The 19,854-nt window shown below is 44.4% G+C and overlaps 1 protein-coding gene across 1 annotated transcript in view; it reads right to left on the minus strand.

Annotated features, from left to right (window-relative positions):
- Positions 1–19,854, minus strand: part of LOC136863474 (uncharacterized) — a 338,595-nt gene that overhangs the window by 180,293 nt on the left and 138,448 nt on the right. The window contains exon 7 of the mRNA XM_068225954.1: positions 998–2,116. Coding sequence (XP_068082055.1) covers positions 998–2,116 — 1,119 coding nt within the window. The remainder of the gene's footprint in view (positions 1–997; positions 2,117–19,854) is intronic.

The following is a 19,854-nucleotide window of genomic DNA, read 5'->3' on the forward strand; positions in this document are numbered from 1 at the left end:
TCATTTTATCTGTCATTCATTGTTCGGATCCTTTGCTAAATGGTTAGCGAGCTGGCCTTTGGTCGAGAGGTTCCCGGGTTTGATTCCCGGCCGGGTCGGGGATTTTAACCTTCAGTGGTTAATTCCAATGGCTCTGGGTTGGATGTGTGTGCCGTCTTCAGCATTAGAATTCATCACAGTTAGGGCCCCATTCTCATAGACGCCGATAAGGGGTCAACTCGAAAGACCTGCACCCAGCCCCTTCGGAGGCCACACGTCATTAAATTATCCGTCATTCATTAATCATTGCCCCAGAGGAGTGCGACACTCTTCGGCAGCCGGCCTATTCTCGCCGCTAGATGGGGGCTTCATTCATACTATTTCTGACCCGGTCCAATGACTGGAAACAGGCTGTGGATTTTCAACACGCCAGCTAACATGCTGTGAATGACTTCATTTTCCTATACCTGATAATAGTCTACGTGTTAATCATTTGATAACAATTATTTGGCAAGTCTTATGGCGAAGCTGAGATAGGACAGGGTGGGGAACGGGAAAGAAGCGACCATCGCCTTAATTAAGGTACAGCTCCAGCAGTTGCCTTGTGTGAAAATGGGAAACCATGGAATATCAACTTGAGGGTATGCTGACACTGGGATTCGAACCCACTATCTCCCGAATGCAAGCTGATAGCTACGTGATCCAACCGCGCAGCCAACTCACTCAGAGTTGATAACAATAGGCCCTGTATATACAGGATGATTTTTTCCACCGTGTACAAACTCTAGGGATTGATCGAGGAGAGGATACGGAACAGAAAAGTTTTAACGAACGTATGTCCGGAAATGCATACTTTGTTTGTTAGGGACCATTTATTCAATCAACCTTTGTTACAGATACGGCGGTCTAATACGCGCTGTGCAATGCAGCCACAGTTACAGTATGTGTGGAAAATGGTTTCCATGTGCCTCCACGCATACGTGTACGCGCCGTAGCATGTCTTGTCTCACACGTTCACATCGGCCAGGCTGCATCCGAACAGTGTCAAAGGCAGCATGAATACGCTGCTCCAGTGTCTCCTCATCTGGAATGGGTTCTGCATAGACGATACTTTCGAGACGGCCCCATAACCAGAAATCGCACGGGTTGACATATGGTGAACGAGCAGGCCATGCAACTGGACCTCCTCGTCCGATCCATCGACCAGGGAAGACACGACTGAGATGCATCCGGACGTTCACGGCGAAGTGGGTTTGAGCACCATCATGTAGCAGCCACATAATCCTGCGAATCATCAATGGCAAGTCTTCCAGAAGGAGAGGCAAAGTCACCCGCAAGAAACGCCGACAGTTCCGGCCTGTTAAGCGACGTGGAAGGAAGACTGGTCCCAAAACACGTTCGCCAATTATCTCGGCTAATACATTCCGGCTGAAACGCTGTTGATGATTCGCTGGCAACAAACCATGGGGGTTCTGCATACAATCCCACAGATGACTGTTATGAAAGTTGAAGATACCACTTCGCGTAAAGGTGGTCACATCTGTGAATAGGATGGATGCCACAAATCCCGGAATCGTGGTTGCCTGGTGAATAAACCAGTGACAAAACCGTTCCCGATGTGGAAAGTTTGTCGCTAGTAAGCGCTGCACACGCTGTAAGTGATAAGGGTAGTAGCAATTGTCATGGAGAATGTTCCACACGGTCGTCTGGCATACCCTGTACTGGCGGGCCAACTGCCTGGTACTGACACGGCGGTCACCTTCAACAGTGTTAATCACATTTTCCTCCACGTCTGGTGTCCGAACAGGGCGGATACGTCCTTCATGATTTCCCTGCTTCCTTAAAGACCCTGTCTCAGACAAACGGCGAAACACTGTTGCAAACATTGAATGCTGAGGTGGTTGTCGGCGGGGATATGTCTCCCGATACAACCGTGCTTCCCGCCGCCCGTTGCCATTTGCCTTGCCGTAAGTAAACACACACCATATCGGCAAGCTCTCGAGTCGAATACGGAACCATTGTGTACAACGCTGTAACACATCCACTACCCGGTGAGTCATCACGAGAAGTGACTCGGAAACAACGGTACCAATGATTATGGCAAGCGAGGGCATGACGTATGAGGAACAGTACCACCCTCTAGGAGGAAACCACGCATACTGTAACTGTGGCAGCATGATTCAGTGCGAATTGGCCTGCAGACTCTGTAACAAAGTATCATTGAAAACATTGTCGCTAGCATGGACACCATGCATTTCCGGACATAGGCTACGTTCATTAGACCATTTTTGTTCCGTATCTTCTCCGCAATCAATCCCTAGAGTTTATACACGGTAGAAGAAATCGCCCTGATAAAGACAAGGATAGAGCATAATCTCCTGGTACTTCAGTTGCACAGTAGCGAGTTGGCCGTGCGGGTAGGGGCGCACAGCTGTGAGCTTGCACTCGGGAGATACGGGGTTCGAACCCCACTGTCGGCAGCTCTGAGGATGGTTTTCCGTGGTCTCCCATTTTCGTGATAAGAAAATGCTGGGACTGTACCTTAATTAATGGCTGCTTCCTTCCCACTCCAAGTCGTTCTCTATCCTATCGTCGCCGTAAGACATATCTGTGTTGGTGCGACGTAAATGGCGTTATTTCCATTTCAAATTCAGTAGATGACAACACACAATTCACCTTCATGCAGAAGCTTCCGCAGACACACAAAAAAAGTCATCTCCGTACAGGCCATGAAGGTGGAAGGTAAAGGCTTCCGCTTTATGTAACCTCGGCGCTTCGTGGGGTAGAGTGGTTAGCTCTAAGCCCGGCTGCCTTTGCCCCCAGGAATTAACCTTGGACTAATTTTTGGTGTAGACTGAGTGAACTCAGGGTCATGTGAACCTCCGGTATAAATTTTCTTTTTAAAATTTTTCGACTTCTTGACGGGGAATCCAACCCACTCCTTCCGGGTGAACCCAGAAGTTTTCACGTCAATTCAAATAAAGATATACTGTACATTTCGTCCGGTTTGGACTGTGTCGTAGTGGTATGTACTCCTGTACACCTGCCGACTCAGAAACTGTGTGGGCTCTTGTAAGGAAGAACCAGAGTCAAAGGTTTTGTATACCTCCTCCTGTGCTAGGGCCCTTCGAAATATATCTTATCATACACACTTGCACCCAGTCTGACGGTCCTGAAATTCTCCAGCAAGCAATTCGACACTTTTAGAACTAATTACTTGAGAGGTGTATTCTGTATTGTGTGCAGAGTACTAAGACAAACACAAAAACCTCGTCCCCGAGTCACGAGAATTAAACCGGGCGAATTGGCTGCGCAGTTAGGGGCGTGCAGCTGTGAGATTACATTCGGGAGATAGTGGGTTCGAACCCGACTGTCGGCAGCCCTGAAGATGGTTTTCCGTGGCTTCCCATTTTCACACCAGGCAAATGCTGGGGCTGTACCTTAATTAAGGCCACGGTCGCCTCCTTCCCACTCCTAGTCCTTACCTATCCTGTCGTCGCCATAAGACCTTCTGTGTTGGTGCGACGTAAAGCAAATCGTAAAACGAGAATTAACCATACGTATTCTCAGCCGGGAATCGAACCCGGGATCCTCTGAACCGAAGGTCACTGTGCAGATCATTCAGCCAAGGAGTCAGACTCCTTAGCGCTGAACTGCTTGTTCGAAAAGGAGAAATTCATACCCTTCTAGGGAGCAGAAGGTACCAAAAGTTCCAAATAATGCGGCGTGTTGCTCTGAAAAGTTTGACTCGGGACGACGTATCTGTGTGAGAAAGCTTTCTCGCTTACGATATACTGAAGAAAAGAGCTTAATATCTGCAGGACTGTTCAGGTGAAGCTACAAACGACTTCTCCCTGGGCATCACTGAAATTCTGAGTAACATTCACGCTCAAGGAATTCCTTATTCTACCGAGGTAGTGAGTGTTATTTATTTATTTATTTATTTATTTATTTATTTATTTATTTATTTATTTATTTATTTATTTATTTATTCATTCATTCATTCATTCATTCATTCATTCATTCTTGCCGAATGTTGGCCATAAATAAACATGTGTTTTTACTTTCATGATTCTTTTCTTGAAATGAAATGGCGTATGGCTTTTAGTGCCGGGATGTGTCCGGACACTTCGGCTCGCCAGGTGCAGGTCTTTTGATTTGACGCCCGTAGGCCACCTGCGCGTCGTGATGAGGATGAAATGATGATGAAGACGACACATACACCCAGTCCCCGTACCAGGGGAATTAACCAATTATGGTTATAATTCCCGATCTTGCCGGGAACCGAACCCGCGACCCCTGTGACCCAAGGCCGGCACGCTAACCATTTAGCCATGGAGCCGGACATTTTTTCTTGATTCCCAATAACTCTTTGAACATTCTTTCACTTCATTGTTTCCTGGTTTTTTTCGTCTAGATGTCACTGCCTTTCTTCTTTTCCACCCCCTGAACATTCTTGAACTTTTGTATCAATCTTCTGAAAGGTATTCGGTTTGCTATTATCTCTTCTGTAAATCACACCTCTGTCTAGCTTACTTTATTTCTTAGATCCAATGATTGCCACTCTTGCTTTTCCAAATGGGGTGTTGAAAATCAGTTTTGTAATTTTGTTATTTATTCATTCGGATTACATGACCAACGAACCGCATTCTGCTCTTTCTGATCGTGTGTGACATCCTTTTGTTTTCTTTGCCCTTGTATAAATTTTCATCCATCCTATGCCAAAACTCTTGTTTCACAGTTTTCAATGCTATGTTTATTCGACACTATTTTCGATTATTTTTATGTCATCCCTCCCCTCCCCAACCCTAGGTTTTAGGGGTGTATTACTCCTACAGAGTTTTTCTTCAGATAGTAAGTCATACGTGTACCATTGGTTTAGGAAGAGATGTGGGACCATTCAAACATACATAGATTCATACATGCATACATACATACAGTACAACCTTTATAAATATAGGTTAAAATTATAATTAAAAAGACTAAAATAATGAATTATATACAAGGTAATTGCAATTTTCATTATTCACATACCGCTCTGTTCAATTTGTCATAAATTTCATACCTCATGGAACAAACGTTAAATACGCACAATCATACTTAATTCTTAAGTATATAATATTGTCAAAAACTCAAATGAATAGAATAATATTGAAACTACAGGCATTCGGAAAAATGAAGAAACTGGTACGAAGTAACTCATTAAATGTGTCCTTACTTATAATTTCTAAATAAATTTTTTTTGCTAGGGGCTTTACGTCGCACCGACACAGATAGGTCTTATGGCGACGATTGGCTAAATAAATTAAACAATAATTATTGTTTTTATTATTTTCAGAATGTATGAACTATTTACTTTAAACTGAAAAGTAAATAACATAATATTAAAATGTTATTCGTTAACAGAGAAAAAAATATTACGCTTTGACAAATCAAAAAATGGCACTATGGGCCTGTTTATTAATCCGGTACTGAATATACCGTGCTGACATTATCATAAAAGATGTTGGGGATTCCTGCTCTAGAATATAGGAAGGGACAAGGCAACTAGTGCAGATTATGTGTAAGGGTCATCGGTGTCTAGCCTCACCAGGTATTCTGTACTACTATCTACCACTATACTTCATTATGTTGTGATTCTCTTATATTTTAGCGTTCTGTATGAACACCTTCTCCCGCAGGTACTGCTTTTTTTACAAGTTGCTGTACGTCGCACCGAGGCAGATAGGTCTTATGACGGCGATGGGACAGGAAAGGAAGGAAGGAAGCCATGGCCTTAATTAAGGTCCAGCGCCCGCGTTTGCCTAGTGTGAAAATGGGAAACCACAGAAAAAACATTTTCAGGGCTGCCTACAGTGGGGCTCAAACCCACCATCTCCCGAATACTGGATACTGGCCGCACTTAAGCGACTGCAGCTATCGAGCTCGGTACAGGTACTGCCACCCTGACGAAGGTTGTATGTCGAATGTTTTCGGAGACGTGCATGCTCAAAAGGCCCTTAGAGCTATGCCAGTGGGACCTTAGATCCATCCAAACTGGACAGGTTTAAGGCGATGGGCCAGACTAAGAGCAGTACCCTGGTTCTCCGGGTTGGGGGTTGGGCATGGGGTCAACGACCTAACCCCGAAAAAAAGCACTTGTTACGGAACCAAAGGACAAAGGAAACCGGACGGATGTAAGGGATAAACGACCCTGACAACGGAAGCGGCACATGAATTGGTACTTTATGACCTGGAATGCAAGAACACTAAGTAAACCTGGAGGTTACTGAATCTGAAAAATGAAATGAAGACATACGTGATGGTGGTAGCAATACAAGTGATAAAATGCAACGGAAGTGGAATACTCGCAAATGGGAAACACCGGGCGAGGTGGCCATGCGGTTAGGGGCACGCAACTGTGAGCTTGCATCCGGGAGATAGTAGGTTCGAATCCCACTGTTGGCAGCCCTGAAGATAGTTTTCCGTGGTTTCCCATTTTCACACCAGGCAAATGCTGGGGTTGTACCTTAATTAAGGCCACGCCCGCTTCTTTTCAACTCCTAGCCATTTCCTATCCCATCGTCGCCATAAGACCTATCTGTGTCGGTGAGACGTAAAGCCATTAGCAGAAAAAGAAATTAAAAATGGGACACACACCTTGTTTTTTATTTTTTATGTTACAATTGGCGTTATGTCGCGCCGACACAGATAGGTCTTATGGCGAGGATGAGATAGGAAATGACTCGAAAGAAAGGGCCATGGCCTTTATGAAGGACAGGCCCAGCATTTTCCTGGTGTGAAAGTGGGAACCCACGGAAATCCGTTTCCAGGGCTGCCGACAGTGGGCTTCGAACCCACTGTCTCCAGAATGCAAGCTCACAGCTGCACGCCCCTAACCGCACGGCCAACTCGCTCGGTACACCTTGTTCAATATTGGGAACATAAGATGTAGAGGTATAGGGTGTCATATTGAACTTTAACCCCGTTAATGAAATAATTTGTGTTCTACGAGTGAAAGCCCACTTCTTCAATATATTGGATCAGGGCATTAACAGGGTGTTTAAAATCCTACCGGCGAGTTGGCCGTGCGGTTAGGAGCGCGCAGCTGTGAGCTCGCATCCGGGAGATAGTGGTTTCGAACCCCACTGTCGGCAGCCCTGAAAATGGTTTTCCGTGGTTTCTCATTTCACAAAAGGCAAATGCTGGGGCTGTACAATTAAGGCCACGGCCGCTTCCTTCCCATTCCTAGGCCTTTCCTGTCCCATCGTCGCCATTAAGATCTATCTGTGTCGGTGCGACGTAAAGTAACTAGCGACAAAAAACCGCCATAAACTGCTCAGTGCTATAGTGAATTCTGTTAACGAAATGCATATGTACATATGCACCAAGTCCGACTCGTTGGCTGAATGATCAGCGTACTTCGGTTCAGAGGGTCCCGGGTTCGATTCCCGGCCGGGTCGGGGATTTTAATCGCTTCTGATTAATTCTTGTGGCCTGGGGACTGGGTATATGTGTCCGTCCCAACACTCTCCTCATCATATTCTGACAACATACCACACTACCAACCACCACAGAAACACGCAATAGTGATTACATCCCTCCATATAGGGTTGGCGTCAGGAAGGGCATCCGGCCGTAAAATAGGGCCAAATCCACATGTGCGACAGAGTTCGCACCCGCGTCTCCACAGGTGTGGGAAAATGCGGTAGCAAAAGAAGAAGAATAATGTACATTTGCCCCAACTAAAAGTGCAGAGTCGGAAAGAAAATGAATCTTTTATGAACAGCTGGAACAAGAATTAGCTCTAGTGGCAAAGCACGATGTTAAAGTAAACACGGGGGTTTTCAACGCCCAAGTGGGAAGATAAATTTTTACAGGAAAAAAGCAAGTACGGAGAATTTGCATGAGGTTCCTAATGACAAAGGTATTAGGCTGATTGATTTGCTATGGGCAGTGACATGCTTATTAAAAGCACAAGGATGCAAGGGAAGGATATAAGGAAAATAACATGGTGCTCCCCTAATGGGATGACAAAAAATTAAATTGATCATTAAATTGCTTCAGATATGCTAGAGGTGGATAGTCGTCGAGGCACGAGTAAGAGTCAAAGACAGAAAAAGGCCAACTACAGGGAAATTGAGAGAGCTGTTATACCCGGATTTGATGATGCTAAGTTAAGACGGGATATAGCACAGCTATATACAACGATCTTGACAAAAAGCTTCAATGAAGTGGAAGATTGGACTGGAGAAAGTACTGAAGTAAGGTGAAAAACGGTTGAAGGCATAACGTACAAAATGGCCGAAACTGTTTTGGGCAGAAAGAAGCAATCAAGGATTCAGGATTGGTTTGATGAAGATCGAAGCAAGGAATGAGGCAAGAATGAGAATGTTACAGGGAAAAACAAGAACTACACTAGAAGAATGAAGAGGGAAGAGAAAGGAAGCGGACGAGGAATGTAGGAAGGAAAACGAGAGAATTTGAGAAACAGTGGATTGAAAAGTTAGAAGAGAGGAAACTGCTCAGGAAAGTACAGAGTTTCATATAAACAGTCAAGGAACCTACACCGCAAGAAGTTTTCTTTTTTTGCTAGGGGCTTTACGTCGCACCGATACAGATAGGTCTTATGGCGACGATGGGATAGGAAAGGCCTAGGAGTTGGAAGGAAGCGGCCGTGGCCTTAATTAAGGTACAGCCCCAGCATTTGCCTGGTGTGAAAATGGGAAACCACGGAAAACCATCTTCAGGGCTGCCGATAGTGGGATTCGAACTTACTATGTCCCAGATGCAAGCTCACAGCCGCGCGCCTCTACGCGCACGGCCAACTCGCCCGGTCGCAAGAAGTTAAAGATGGAATTAACGCCCTTAAAAAAAAAAATAAGGCGCCAGGAGAAGACAACATTACAGTAGAAATGATAAACATGATACAATATGGAGGTGAGAAACTAACAAGGTTGTTGCATGAGATTATGATGGAGATATGGCAAAAGGAGATTATGCCTGAGCAATGGAATATAGCAGTACTCTGCGCTATACATAAGAAACATGACAAAGCAGGCTGTGGGAATTATAAAGGAATAGCATTGCTACCTGTATGTATTGCTTATTAAGCTTTAGCAAAACCCATATCTGGGAGACTGAGAACACATGTAGAAGCATATCTAGGAGATTACCAGTGCACCTTCAGAATTAACAGATCTATTACGGCCCAGATTTTTACTATCATACAGATCCTTGAAAAATATTACGAGTATATTTGTATATGACAGTGCTGTAATGTTAAGCTAGTAGTAAGCTCAACCTATAATATTGTAAGCCGTAGTGTTAAATACTGGAAATACTTAAGTTGTGTGTGAATTTGTATATGAAAAAATGAAGTGTCGTATGGCTTTTAGTGCCGGGATATCCCAGGACGGGTTCGGCTCGCCAGGTGCAGGTCTTTATATTTGACGCCCAAAGGCGACCTGCGCGTCGTTGTGGGGATGAAATGATGATGAAGACAACACATACACCCAGCCCCTGTGCCATTGGAATTAACCAATTAAGGTTAAAATCCCCGACTCGGCCGGGAATCGAACCCGCGACCCTCTGAACCGAAGGCCAGCCAACGAGTGGGACAATTTCTATATGATGATGCTGGATTTAAATGTTTAACTAGTAGCATGTCCTGTTATATTTTCTTTCCATGGAATTGGTGGTTGTTGTTGTTGTTATGTAATTATGTTTTAACTTCACTCTGTTATCACACTACTGTAAGTGAGCATTGCCACCGGGATATTTCCCAATTGCGATGTATTTGTTAATAATAATATTGATTTTAAACGAGCGTATGGTAGTATCAGATGGGTCAGGGATACCTAACAAACTGACAAAATTTGTTCAAATGTCTCTAGAAAGAACAATATGTAAAGTAAAGTTTGAGGGTACTTAAAAAGTTTTTGAAATTAACCAAGGATTGCGACAGGGTAATGCGAATGATACAAGAGAGCAACCCAGGTGGAACATTGTTCATTGAGTGACACAAGACCTTGCATACGCAGAGGAGGAAACATGCTCTGGAAGAGAAGTTGGGAAAACTAGAAAAATATGGGGCTATGATGGGGCTGAGGATTGATCAGTCAAAAAACAAGTGACATGTACGAAAACGTCTGAAGCAGAAAAAAAGTGAATTTGAATGGGAAAGAATATGAACACTGCAAGAGCTTTAGATAGCTATAGATATAGATAACTATGATCAATGGTAGCTGAAAACAATGATATGGGAGAAAAAATACATGGTAGGATAGTAGCTGGTAATAGGAGTTACTTTGCCTTAAGCGAAGTTTTTTTTTTTTTTTTTGGTAGATGCTTTTACGTCGTACCGACACAGATAGGTCTTATGGCGACGATGGGACAGGAAAGGGCTAGGAGTGGGAAGGAAGCGGCCGCGGCCTTAATTAAGGCACAGCCCCAGCATTTGCCCGGTGTGAAAATGGGAAACCACGGGAAACCATCTTCAGGGCTGACCATAGTGGGGTTCGAACCAACTATCTCCCGAATACTGGATACTGGCCGCACTTAAGCGACTGCAGCTATCGAGCTCGGTGTTTCGGAGACTTGGGCTATGACAGAAGATGATGAGTTGCTACGGAGATGGGAAAGGAAGATACTCAGGAAAGTCTATGGACCAGTAAAACATGGCGGACTCTGGTGAATCGGGAATAATAAGGAAATAAGAGGGCTGTTTAACAAACCAGATATAGTAGCAGAAATAAAGAGTAGTATATACTGCGATGGTTGGGACATGCAGAAAGAAGGCCAGAGAACAGGACGGTAAAGAAGGTCTTCAATGGGAAACCAGAAGGACGTTGCTGGTGAGGAATACCAATGATCAGAACTCTGGACAGCGTGGAAGAGGGTTCGAGTAGGATGGGAGTCAGAAGTTGGAGAACCAAAGCAGTCAACAGAATGGTTACGTGCCAGATGCGACCGTGCCGGATGCGACCCGGCCATTATCGTGCCAATAGCGACCGAGCGGATAAGCATCGTGCCGCATGCGACCAATCAATCACTTACAAGATCTGCATTAAGGGCTGTCACCAAGTGGCAGATTGCTTATAAGTAGCTAACTTGGTCTTTTCAAAAATAAAGGTCTGACACCGTAGTTAGCAGGTTCGAGTGCCATTGGTCGAAAGAAAAATATAATAATGTTGCTGGCTTTACGTCCCTGTAACTACTTTTATGGTTTAAGGAGACGCCGAAGTCCCGGAATTTAGTCCCACAGGGCTTATTTTACGTGCCAGTAAATCCACCGACACAAAGCTGACGTATTTGAGCACGTTCAAATACCACCGGACTGAGCCAGGATCGAACCTGCCAAGTTGGAGTCGGAAGACCGGCATCTCAACCGTCTGAGCCGTCTGAGCCACTTAGGCTAAAAAGCAAAGCAAAGTCATCTCCGTACAGGCCATGAAGGCCCTTGGAGCGGTGGAAGGTAAAGGCTTCCACTATCCGTAACCTCGGCACTTGATGGGGTAGAGTGGTTAGCTCTACGCCCGGCCGCCTTTGCCCCCAGGAATTAACCTGGTACTCATTTTTGGTGTAGGCTGAGTGAACCTCAGGGCCATATGCACCTCCGGAAGTGGAAGTCTCATTTCTTAAATTTTACGACTTCCTGACGGGGATTCGAACCCACGTCCTTCCGGGCGAGCCGAGCACGCCTTTACCGCCTCGGCCAGGCAGCCCCTAGCCACTTAGGCTGGATGAAAAAAAAAATCACCATCAGAATGTTGGCCGGCAGGGTAGGAAAGTTGGTGGTAGACAGTTTCTAATCACTAGACTGCATGCCAAAAGCCGGGATTCAAATCCAAACCTTTTCGCAGTGTTCAAATGGAGTGAGGGGATATGATGCTGTTGATGGTGATTCGGCCGTCGGATGGCGACGTAAAGCATTGATCAGACCCCTTGGTATTATTCGAGAGGAGTAGACTACGTGCTGAAACCGGGTTTCATCTCTCCCTACTTCATTATCATAATCCCACATCCAGACGCGCAGGCCGCCCAAGAACGTCAGGTAGAAAGACTTGCACCAGGCAAGGAATGGGAATGGTAGGGAAGCGGCTCTGGTCTTAATTAAAGTACAGCCCCAGGATTTGCCTGGTGTGAAAATGGGAAACCACGGAAAACCATCTTCAGGGCTGCCGACAGTGTGATTCGAACCCACTATCTCCCGGATGCAAGCTCAGGGCCGCGCGCCTCTAACCTCATGGCCAACTCGCCCGGTGGGAAAAGACGTAAACGCATCATCATGTTTCGTGTTGTAAAACGAGTTTCCCCCAGAAGTGGTATGTAAAGTAGGGGCAGTAGCTGCTTATAGGACTTATTGAAATGGCATTGCACTTCGTTTAGCTTACCTTATCTTGGGTGATGACACAACTTATCAAATGACAATTTGCTTGTCAACGCCGGTCGCATCCGGCACGGTTACAGATTATGCGGACGCTAGTGGCACGGGTCGCATGCGGCACGGTCGCATGTGGCACGCCACCAACTGAATAGTGGGTGGAGATTGTCCAGGAGGCTAAGGCCCTACAACGGCTGTAGCGCCAAGAAGTAAGTAAGTAAGTAAGTAAGTAAGTAAGTAAGTAAGTACATTTTTCAGAATACAACTTGTGTTAATTTTACGGTGTACTTCGTTTGACAGTGTACTCTAGGGCCAGCTAGAATCCTGGCGTTAGAACTGTTTTCTGTCAACAAGTGAAGTGTCACACCCTTCGCGCTGAAACCCACATTCAAACTTTGGTGATATAACCAATGTGTTACGAAAATACCACATGCAAAGAATTTGCTGCCTGTTTCCAAGGCCCCGAAATAAACCCTTGAATTACGTATATAATCAACAGGAAAGTGATAATAGGTGCACCGAGCGAGTTGGCTGTGCGGTTAGAGGTGCGTGACTGAGAACTTGCATTCTGGAGATAGTGGGTTTTAACCCCCAAGTCAGCAGCCCTGATGATGGTTTTCCGTGGTCTACGATTTTCACACCAAGCAAATGCTGGGCTGTACCTTAATTAAGGTCACGACCGCTTGCTTCCTTCCTACTCCTAGCCCTTCCCTATCCCATCGTTGCCACAATGTCTACCTATGTCGATGCGACGTAAAGCCAATTGCTAAAACAGATACTTGTCGCTACAAGGTGTACTGTACAGCCCTCACTGTGCGCAAGCGGCGAGCAAAAACACATCGCCAGTTGGACAGGGGTGTACAGCAGTGCCGTATTACCGTCTCGCCACGAAGATGCTTCACTTTAAGCTTTATTTTGCATTCTAGATACACTTTCCAGTACATCTACTATGTTACGACTTATCTCGCTTTATTGGAGCTTCGATTTCGGAGCCTTGTAGTGGAAAAGCGCAGCTGACTTCTTGCATCGGTAGCACATAGGTTGTCACCAATGTTTCACGGCAGGTTTCACCATGACGTGTGGGACACTTCCCTCGTAATGGGCTAATGTTATCAGTAGCGTAGCAAGGACCGGCCGATGCGGGGGAGGAGTATAGAGTTACAAAGTGATTATAGAACACAGTGAAGGTGCACGAGCGTGTGTTTGTTTCTTTTCTTTGCTAGTTGCTTTACGTCGCACCGACACAGACAGGTCTTATGGCGACGATGGGACAGGAAAGGGCTAGGAGTGGGAAGGAAGCGGCCGTGGCCTTAATTAAGATACAGCCCCAGCATTTGCCTGGAGTGAAAATGGGAAACCACGGAAAACCATTTTCAGGGCTGCCGACAGTGGGGTTCGAACCTACTATCTCCCGAATACTGGATACTGGCCACGCTTAAGCGACTGCAGCTATCGAGCTCGGTACGTGCGTGTGTGGTGCGCGCTTGCAAGACTTGTCATTATGACACTGGTATTCAGATCGCAGTTAACTACAAACTATTTCTTCTTCTTCTATCGTTTTTCCCACATATGTGGCGCACATTATATTTTGCCCTGTTTTACGGCCGGATGCCCTTCCTGACGCCATCCCTATATGGAGGTATGTAATCATTATTGCGTGTTTCTGTGGTGGTTGGTAGTGTAGTGTGTTGTCTGAATATGAAGAGGAAAGTGTTGGAACAAACACAAACCCCAGTCCCCGGGCCAGAATAATTAATCAGAGGCGATTAAAATCCACAACCCGGCCGGGAATCCAACCCGAGACCCTCTGAACCGAAGGCCTCAACGCTGACCATTCAGCCAATGAGTCGGACCACAGAAAACTACAAACTCTTACATTAAAATACAGAACAAGTACAGTGCGATCAAGGTCAACAAGTTTACAGCGAACGATATGTTCAGTTTACAATCTAAAATCCAACTTCCGAGGCTGCTTAGAAAATAGATTCAACAGATCGGTTGGTTCTACAATTATGTCTCTGAATGTGTGTTTAGTTTATTGTTTATGATCAGTTTCTAATTATTTTCTTTTTGTATAATTTTCATGGGGAGTGTGGGGCATCTAAACCCCGGTAAGCCCCCCCTTGGCTAGCCCCTAAATGTCATCCAAGCAGGGCATAGCCGCCCCATTGATGTGTACACTGACAGCTGCAGGCAGCGATATCTAGCCTGTGTTCCATGCACGTAGACTGACTCAGTAATAGAGTGGCATTTAGCCCCTCGGGTCTCCCCATCTCCATGCATGAATGGATGCAAGGAAATGATAAAGGACAAAGCTGTGAACGTTGCATGACTGGTAGTGGAAGGAACAACGCGTTTATTAGCGGAATATTACAGTATAGTACTATTTTAATGTGAAAATAATTCTAATCTGCAGTGATGCAACAGTGTGGCAGTGAAAAAAAATGTTCACCACCATTTCTGAAGAGATGTGCTTTAAATTCAATGAATTCGGAAAGAGTGGCCAAAGAAGCAAGCATATTATTGCCAAACAAATACAGAGTTGATTTTAAAATCGGGAATGTACCATTTACTCACAACAATAATTGATGAAACTAAGTCTGCAATTCACAAGCGAAATTTCCCCGAAGAACTTATCTACATGAAAACATCTGTATATTGTGTAACGAGCGAAAAGAGGCAAATTAGCGAACTGTCGGTAATTTATGAAATGAATGCCTTCAGCAATATTCCGAGCCTCGGAAAGTTAACACTGGTGAAGTAGAACGATGCTCCGGTACGCTAATCCATTGCTGCGGAACCTCGCTGCGAATTCCTTCTTGCCATTATTCCCACCTGTTTGTACTAACGATATTATTATCCTCGCTTCTTTCAAGTCTGTTACTGATTAATAATATACTGAATCCACTCAGCATTGACTCCGGTGAATTTACGTTCACAAATATCCTACGATTTAACAAACCTTTCCCAATACGCGTTGTTCGTTTGATATTTAGTCTGGACCCTACAAAGATATTATTATTATTATTATTATTATTATTATTATTATTATTATTATTATTTTAAAAATCAATTTACCGTCCAGGCAGGTTTTTTCCTCGGACTCAGCAAGGTATCCCACCTCTACCTCCTTAAGGGCAGTGTCCTGGAGAGTGAGATATTTGGGGAGAGGAACAGTACTTCGCCCAGGCGGCCCCACCTGTTATGCTGAACAGGACCCTTGTGGAGGATGGGAAGATTGGAAGGTATAGACAAACAAGAGGGAAGGAACCGGCCGTGGCCTTAAGTCAGGTACCATCCCGGAGTATGCCTGGAAAAGAAGTGGGAAACTACGGTAGACCACATTAGAGGATGGCTGAGGCGGGAATCGAACGCCCACTCTACTCAGTTGACCTCCCGAGGCTGAGTGGATCCCGTTTCAGTCCTCGTACCACTTTTCAAATTTCGTGGTTGAGCTGGGAATCGAACCCGGGCCTCTGGGGGAGGCAGCTAATCACACCAAGCACTACAGCACAGAGGCGGGCCCTACAAAGACATAATGTATTAAATTAGGAACGTTATTGCGTGTGACTCGAATACCGAGAAGGAGTGGCCGCATGTGTTAACGCGCTACGGCTATAGAACTGAGCTCTGCATTTGGGAGACGCGTGGGTTCGAACCCCACCGTCGGCTGTGCTGTGATCGGTTTTCTGTGGTTTCCCATTGTCACTCCTAGGCAAATTCCGGGACAGTTCCTATTGATAGGTCATAGCCGATTCCTTCCACATCCTTACATGTTTTCATCATCATTAGCTCCTCAACTGAGATTGACGTCAGGAAGGACATCCGGCCGTAAAACGCAGCCATATATAGTTTCATCTCACCTCATCCCCGACCCCGTACCTGAAAACGGGACTAACTGCCTGTAACTCAAGTAGGATTCTACTACTGCGGGTCGACACAATGAGGTCACTCTTGCTGCAACTCGTACATTGCATCAATTGACTCTAGGAAGGCCGGGACTTCGACATTACTGTAGTAATAGCGGAAATGTAAAGCTGTCCACTGCACCCGTGATTGTGCATCCACACCCATAGAAAATGTTACAGGAGATGCACAGTCTACCAGACTTGACACATGAAAAATCATATTTGAGACACCTGGCATTTTCACAATTACCTAGAATCGACACTTTGTACGGATTTAGCCAATTTTAACGGCCGAATGCCCTTCCGGACGCCAAATCTATGTGGAGGGATGAATTCACTGTTGCTTCTTCATGTGGTGGTTTGTAGTGTGAAGTGTTGTACGTAAATGAAGACGTGTATTAAGACGAACACAGACACCCAGCCCCGAGTTGGAAGAATTAACCAAAGTTAAAATTCCCAACACGACCGGGAATCTGACCAGGGGCCACTGAACCGAAGGCCACTATGCTGTTCATTCAGCCAAGGAGCCGGGCAAAACCCGGTCTTTCAATTAATGGTATCATTTTTTTTTTGTTATTTGTTTTACGTCGCACCGACACAGATAGGTCTTTGGCGACGATGGGATAGGAAAGGCCTAGGAAGTGGAAGGAAGCGGCTGTGGCCTTAATTAAGGTATAGCCCCCGCATTTGCCTGGTGTGAAAATGGGAAACCACGGAAAACATTAATGGTATTGCACCCATAAGCGAATTTGGCCTAATTTAATTCACAATTAAATTGAATATTTCACATATGAGATACCACAGTGAGGCTGTGAAACTAGCAGTCACAAAGGAACTTTCTGGCGCCAGTCAGACGGCGAGAGAATCCATGAAACTCTTCTCTTGGCACGACCAAATTGTAAACCATCCTTAGGATCCCTTCCAATAAATTTTATGACACCGCCTGGGAGTGGCGACTTGCTGTTCGTTCTCACCAGAAAAGCACGCGTTGAAGCCTGACCTACTTTGCTAGGACAATAAGGGGCCAACGACTATAACTGCCAATCCTTGGGAGGAAGCGGATGCACCCACGTTTGGAAGGGCGCGAAAGTCTCAGCCAATCAGAATATTCTAAATTTGAATGAGTGGTCATACCGGGAAATCTACAATGAGTATCTCGCGATCTGAAGCCCGATGTGGTAGTGAAAAACAGTGTCCTGACTTCTTTATAATATTTGGTGAATTATCAGTACCAATCTGTGGTTAATCAGTGCCTAATTATTAAAATTCAACTTCACACGGAGGAGTAATAGGATCTAGAGGAAGGAGATGTCATGGCAGGATGAGGCCATCCACCGGAAGAAAATAACACCAGTGACGCGCGCAGTCGTGTGGATTATCCTATGATCATTTCCCGCGGCGCAATATCACATGTGAGTCGGACAAAATTTAGGAAGTTTTGCAGATAAATTTTGAGAACCATAACCTACGGATGTACGAGAAAGCGCTCCCGAGGACTAGATTATTACGCCACATCCCTTCCACGGAACTATTTTCCAGGTGGTGGGAGGAATTTCTACAAAACCCAGCGACCACAGGGTCGAGCTCTCAGTGTTTTGCAGTCGTTCTGAACTCTCAGTCATTCTCAGTCGTTCTGAATTCTCAGTGTTTTCGAGCTCTCAGTCATTCTCAGTCGTTCAGTATTCTCGGTGTTTTGAGTCATTCTCAGTGTCTTCAGAGTTCTCAGTTCTCAGTTATTGTCTTGAGTACTTTTAAGTGTTACTTCAGTATTCTCAGTGAATTTACGTTTGACAGAGTGACAGAGTGTATCAGCAAATGCATTTAGTCAGCTTTATTTTGGCTGGTAAGAAAGCGATTAGACACTTGTAGGCATTTTTAGAAAACCTTGTATTATTTACTTGGGAGAATAGCATTTCAGAAAATGAACATTTTCACAGACTTTTGCTGTAAATTCAGGGAGAGTAGGCAAGAATTACACTTTCAACTCAAATGAACTCACATTGCTGGTCGAGGGAAACAAGTCCATGTTTTCCAGCATATTTACATAAAAACATTTCTAACCAGCGGGGAGTGTTACATGTGAGATCAGTATAAAATTTTCTCCACAACATAAACTGTATTTTAGCTTGTTTCTACCATTCTACAAACTGTTTGGCAAGCGAGATGTTTACGGGGAGAAACCAGTAAAGACAGACAGGAAGGTGATTGACTTTCTTCAATGGAGGCCGCAATAGTCAACCTTGAGGAGACAGTTATGTCCCAGTAGGGTTATTGTACTGTAAGCTGTAGTGTAAACAGAGCTGAGGGATCGGCGAGCAGGCCACCAGGTGATTTTGCAGGTAGAGAGAGAGGCGACCATCCTTCTACACCAGGCAGGAGTCTGCAGTGGCATTTTCTAACTTTCACTGGAGTGAGAGAAATACGAGTGTTTTATGCTAATATAAACGTGTGTCACGGCATAGCAAGAATGTGTCAAATTTGCGTGTGTAATAATCTGGAATACCACATCAGCTTGAAGATGGAATTCTAATTTCCATGATGACCGGGGCCGGTGGGTGAACTGACCTGCCTCCACCATCAAGGTATGAGCGTCATTTAATAACGTAAATAAATATGTAGGACCGTGGCAAAAATCGATGATCAATGTAGTTTAGAGTACTAGGTAGGGTTGTAAATAATTCACAGTTTTATAATACTGCCAATAATAATAATAATAATAATAATAATAATAATAATAATAATAATATAATAACAATAATAATAATAATAATATAATAATAATAATAATAATAATAATAGTAATAATAATAATAATAATGTTTATGGTGCACTTTCAGATAGGCTTATTTTGTGCACTTTGTTTTAGGAGATGTTTGTTTGCGTGTATTTATGGCTGATTTTGTAGTATGTCACTTTGACAGTTAGCTTTGATATTTGATCTACGAGTGTAATGTCAGTTTATTATTGTTTTTCATCATGATTTTAGATCGTTGGTTTTGAGTCGATTTTGTTGGAGTTTTGATCTGGAAGACGCCGTCGCGATGTTTTCAATGTTTATTTTGCTATTTTTGCGCTTTTCAGCTTGTTTTATGTTGCGGAATCATCCTTCTGATGTCCGGTTTTGACTGTACTTATCCCGCGTATTTTTGCGACGATTTTGGTAGACGCGAATATTTTATTTCTGTGTAATTGCGGTTGCGCATGTTTCAACATTTGTGTTTTGAGAGGCAATCTCGTCATTCTTTGTTTTGATAGAAACGGTGAGCGCCATTGATGAGTCAGTTCTGTGATTCTTGTGATGTGTTAACAGTGAATGATCGAGAGATCGAGCTAGATGATTAATATCCCTGATGATCTACGTTGATGATGGAAATATGATATTGGGACCATGTCTTGAATTGTTGTAAGAAGCCGTAATGTGCACGACGGATATTTGCCCGCCGGATACGAGCGAGGCTGTATTGTGAGAATAATGAATAATAATGACGTCGAGAATTAATGAATAAATAGAATTGCAAAATGAAGAATTTAACCATGTGTGTTAAATGTGTTACGACATGGGTTATGATACTACAGGCAGGAGCCTGTATTTGTTTAAATAAT

This window comes from Anabrus simplex, chromosome 2 (genome assembly GCF_040414725.1).
Source record: "Anabrus simplex isolate iqAnaSimp1 chromosome 2, ASM4041472v1, whole genome shotgun sequence".
NCBI lineage: Eukaryota > Metazoa > Arthropoda > Insecta > Orthoptera > Tettigoniidae > Anabrus > Anabrus simplex.